The 4,067-nt window shown below is 39.8% G+C and overlaps 1 protein-coding gene across 1 annotated transcript; it reads right to left on the reverse strand.

Moving 5' to 3' along the window:
- Positions 1 to 3,514: 3,514 nt before the first annotated feature.
- LOC307061020 (SH3 domain-binding glutamic acid-rich-like protein 2) lies at positions 3,515 to 3,838 on the reverse strand (the record flags this gene model as incomplete). Its single annotated transcript, XM_079715953.1, is given in 2 exon segments — positions 3,515 to 3,616; positions 3,620 to 3,838. Coding segments are annotated over 2 exon segments (321 nt in total).
- Positions 3,839 to 4,067: the final 229 nt, after the last annotated feature.

Raw genomic sequence — 4,067 nt, forward strand, 5'->3', positions numbered from 1 at the left:
CATAGCAGCAGCTTTTATTTAAGCAAATAAGTTTTGAAAATGAGACAATATTTATAAAGCAAGGACGGCAGCTGCTAGGTCAACAATTATATGGAGGTATCAACTGCTGTGTTTCTGTTCACAAAGTCTATCTTGAACTGAGGTCAGGATATTTTTCCATGGAACAAAATATAGCAGCCCAAGAATAATGGTATATCCATGTTCTTTGCTGAAATGCCACATTTCCACATTCTTTTCCTTCATTATTGCTCAATTTTCTCAGTCTTTTTTTCTTCCTGGAATTTATTCCTCTTTAATGATGAATATAAAATCTGAGATTTCACCAATGCTTTTAGAGACAAATGCATACAAACCGAAATCTAAAAACAATAATTTTGCAGATCAAAATGGGCTCTGACATTTTAGAAAAGATGTTAAACGAAAAGCATTTCTAGAAAAAGCAAAATCCTATACAGCAAAATCAAATTAAAAAACAAAACAAAACAAACCAGAAAGAGGCTTTTGTACCTTTCAACAACAGAGGACAAAAGTAAGTTTACTTCATTATTAAATTCATGTAATATAAAAACATCTATGTGGGAGTGTTGAATAAATCTATAAAACAGAAACAAATCTAAAATATATTAGAGCCAGAGAGAAAAAAAATATCTTCCTTTTCTCCTCGTTGATTTTAATAGAATACCAGAATCTGGAAAAACAAGTACTTCCCCAACTAAATTTTCTTCTGGTCTGCATATACCTAGCAGGATGGCACTCTGTATTTTATCTCATTTTAAAATGGCATAATTTGACTTTTAGCAGCACATTTTCTTTGCCCCAACAAGCCGACTATAGGAAATAAAAATTCTGTCTTAAAATGCTCTTGATATTACATCTATGTCTGCAATTCCCATCCACTTTTTCCTAGATTTTTAAGACTGTGATTATCCAGATCTAAAGGCAGCTAGTTAAAGAAGGGATGAAGAAAACAATTACATGTTTGGAATTCAGCTGGTAAAACACAAGTAAGGACACAGTATTCTCTGAACATGGTGTGGTCCCAGAGGGCAATACTTTAGGACTCTGCAGAGCCTGGGTACTGAGAAAAATGCCACACAATGTGCTTCTAGCTTGCTCATAACAAGTATAATACCAGTTGAAGCTGGTCTCTCCTATTTCTTTGCTGCTCCAAAAAAAAAAAAGAAAAAAAAGAAAATGTGGGGTGGGGGAAATGATCTGTAACTGTGGTAAATAATTTAACACCCCTATTCATCTAGTCTGTTTAGGACAACCATACTGGGCCTACTACAACCAGAGTAATTCAGAAGTTTTGAGACAAACAATTCTGAGTAGCTTTCTTGGTCTAATAAATATTGTATTGATCCTACAACCCCAAGACTCAATCTTACCAAGTTGTTTCTTGGTACTCACTGGCAAGGATAGACAAAATGTATGTTAGACCATTGCAACAGTAACTTTTTAAAAACTGCTGTATCTTAAAAAAGAAATTCTAAGCCTTCTTAGACTTTAACACCATATCCAGTTCAAAAAAAATTTCCTGGGGCTTCCCTGGTGGCGCAGTGGTTGAGAGTCCGCCTGCCGATGCAGGGGACACGGGTTCGTGCCCCGATCCCGGAAGATCCCACATGCCGCGAAGCGGCTGGGCCCGCGAGCCATGGCCGCGGAGCCTGTGCGTCCGGAGCCTGTGCTCCGCAACGGGAGAGGCCACAGCAGTGAGAGGCCCGCGTACCGCAAAAAAAAAAAAAAAAAAAAAAAAAAAAAATTTCCTGTAGAGTCCCTGGGATTTATCAAGTGGAATTTGACCTGGATCGTATCTAATGCCAACTAAGCAGTCATAGCCATGATTTTACAGCGGCTTTCCTTGGAGAGAAAATTGTGGATTATGTATCTGTTCCAGTCACATAGGAATCAGTGGCATGCTTTTCTTCTGGTTGTAGTCCTGGGATGCAAATCTCAGGCTGGGATGTCAGCTTTAGCATTCAACAAGTTCTTTAGAATAGTGCACATTTAGCAAGTTGGAGGGAGAGAGAACACAGGTGACAGGGCCTACATTCTTCTGTTCTTTCTATTTCTTACAAAATTCCTGCTCAGAATCTAAAGGGCAGGTTCACCATCAGGACGCTGAGAATAGCAGAATATCTTAGGCAACCCTCTGAATTTATTCTAGTCAAGACTATTCCCAAGTTTGGCAACTAAAAACTCTAAAAATGTGAGCAGGGACAAGGATGCGGAAAATGAGCCTTTGCCCTAATGAAGTCGACAGGTTCAGTATTTATCAGCAGCCACTCCAAAGGAAGGAGATTTCACATGCCAAGTACAATTCAGAGTGAGTCTCTGACAGCCCCTTTCTTGTATGTACTCTGTTCTGAAAAATCATTGGTGTTTATATATGGAATGAAAACATGTATCTACGTTACTCTGAAAATCCGGGACTGTGCATTGGCCAGAGATATGAGCTGGCAGAGTCAGAGGACCAATGAAAAGTAACACAGGAAAAAAAATTAAATTGTGCAACAATATTAGTATCTTTTAATTTGCCTCATCAAGGATTCACAAAATATATCTAACCAAGATCTTCCTTTCTAGAAAAATATGATCCCTTCACAAAATATATAGGCAGCTATTCGTTAGGGGAGCTGCGTTTAAAAATATATGTGCACTTATGCATAAATAAGTTGCTAAAGTTGCTAAAGCTGAAATGCTTTCAGGTACGAGTCAGATTATGTCCCTATAAATTAACTGTCAGTGCACCTCTTTAAATATATCTTTTAAGCAATCTTATACATTAGGTGAAACTTTTCCTTTGTAAGTGATAAAGAAGCATGTATTTTTTAAAACAGCAATTCTTTTCATCCCTGTCACTTGGTTCTGATCACACACTGTTGCAACAGTGATTTCTGGAAAGATCTGTAGAGGCTTGGAGGATTTACAGGGGTAAGAATTTCCATTACCAAAAGGAGGCTAGAACATCTAACTTTTTCTTCAGTTATGACAAGCACTGGAATAGTGATGTGTGTGAATCTGCAGCAAAGATCTTTAGCCCTTTGTCAACCAACATCGCTTTTTTTTCTTTCTGATCAAAATATCTAATAGCCTGGCAGACTAATTTCAAGGATACAATCTTGGCAGCCTGAAGAGAAGCAGGTCTGAGCAATCCTGGCATCAACTACAGCCCAGGACAGATCCAGTACTTTCTCTCTGATGATGCCACCTGCTTATCACTCAGTTATTCAGGAAGCACACCTGTAACAGGTGACAGTACCTCCTCCGGGTGAGTGAGGCAACTGCAGGCAATTCTGAAAACAAGAAAAAACCCCACCATGGTCCTGATTTGGTTTAAAGCACACATGCAATCCCATTAGACCCATGTCTTCCCAAAACACCTTTTCCATGGCAAGCAAAGTTACTGATAATGCATGTGGCTTCTGTCACAGTGATGCATTAGGTAAGCAGGTGTGTGCTGAGTACCACGGGCAGTCCAAAATGCATCTCCGTCCTCTTCCACTTGTCTTCGCTAAGGCTCTTCCTTTGATGTTAACTGTGATTTCAGGCCTAAGAATGAAAAGACTGTGTTGCTTTCCTTGGATTCAAAGAAACTGTCATAATCTGCACAGTATCAGTCACCATTAAATATACGAGGTGGCAGAGGTTTGCTCTGAACAGGCTCCTTCTCCGGGGGGATGTTCTTGTACATCCACTGCCTCTGCTCTTCTGACATTGTGATGTCCACCTCCTCAGACTCTATCTTTTTGGCTTCCAGAAATCTAACCACATCCTGCTGCTGCTTCTTTATCACCACGAAGCCCGAGGAGGAGGCAATGAACACGCGGATGACCATCCTCTCGCCAGGCACAGCGCTCCGGTCTGGGAGGATCGCAGGGATCCGGATCCGTCCCGCCCAGTCTGCAGATCGATTTTCTCAGTCTTAAACAAAGTTTAGCGTGGAAAAGGGAACATAAAATAATGTAAACAAAGGATACCAAGAGGCATAAAGTCTCATCTTTTCACCACCCATTGTTACTAATCTTAAAATTTATCAAAAGTCACTTTGTAAGTAGTCGTAGAGT

The sequence above is a fragment of the Hyperoodon ampullatus genome, assembly GCF_949752795.1.
Source record: "Hyperoodon ampullatus genome assembly, chromosome: 11".
In the NCBI taxonomy this organism is placed as follows: Eukaryota; Metazoa; Chordata; class Mammalia; order Artiodactyla; family Ziphiidae; genus Hyperoodon; species Hyperoodon ampullatus.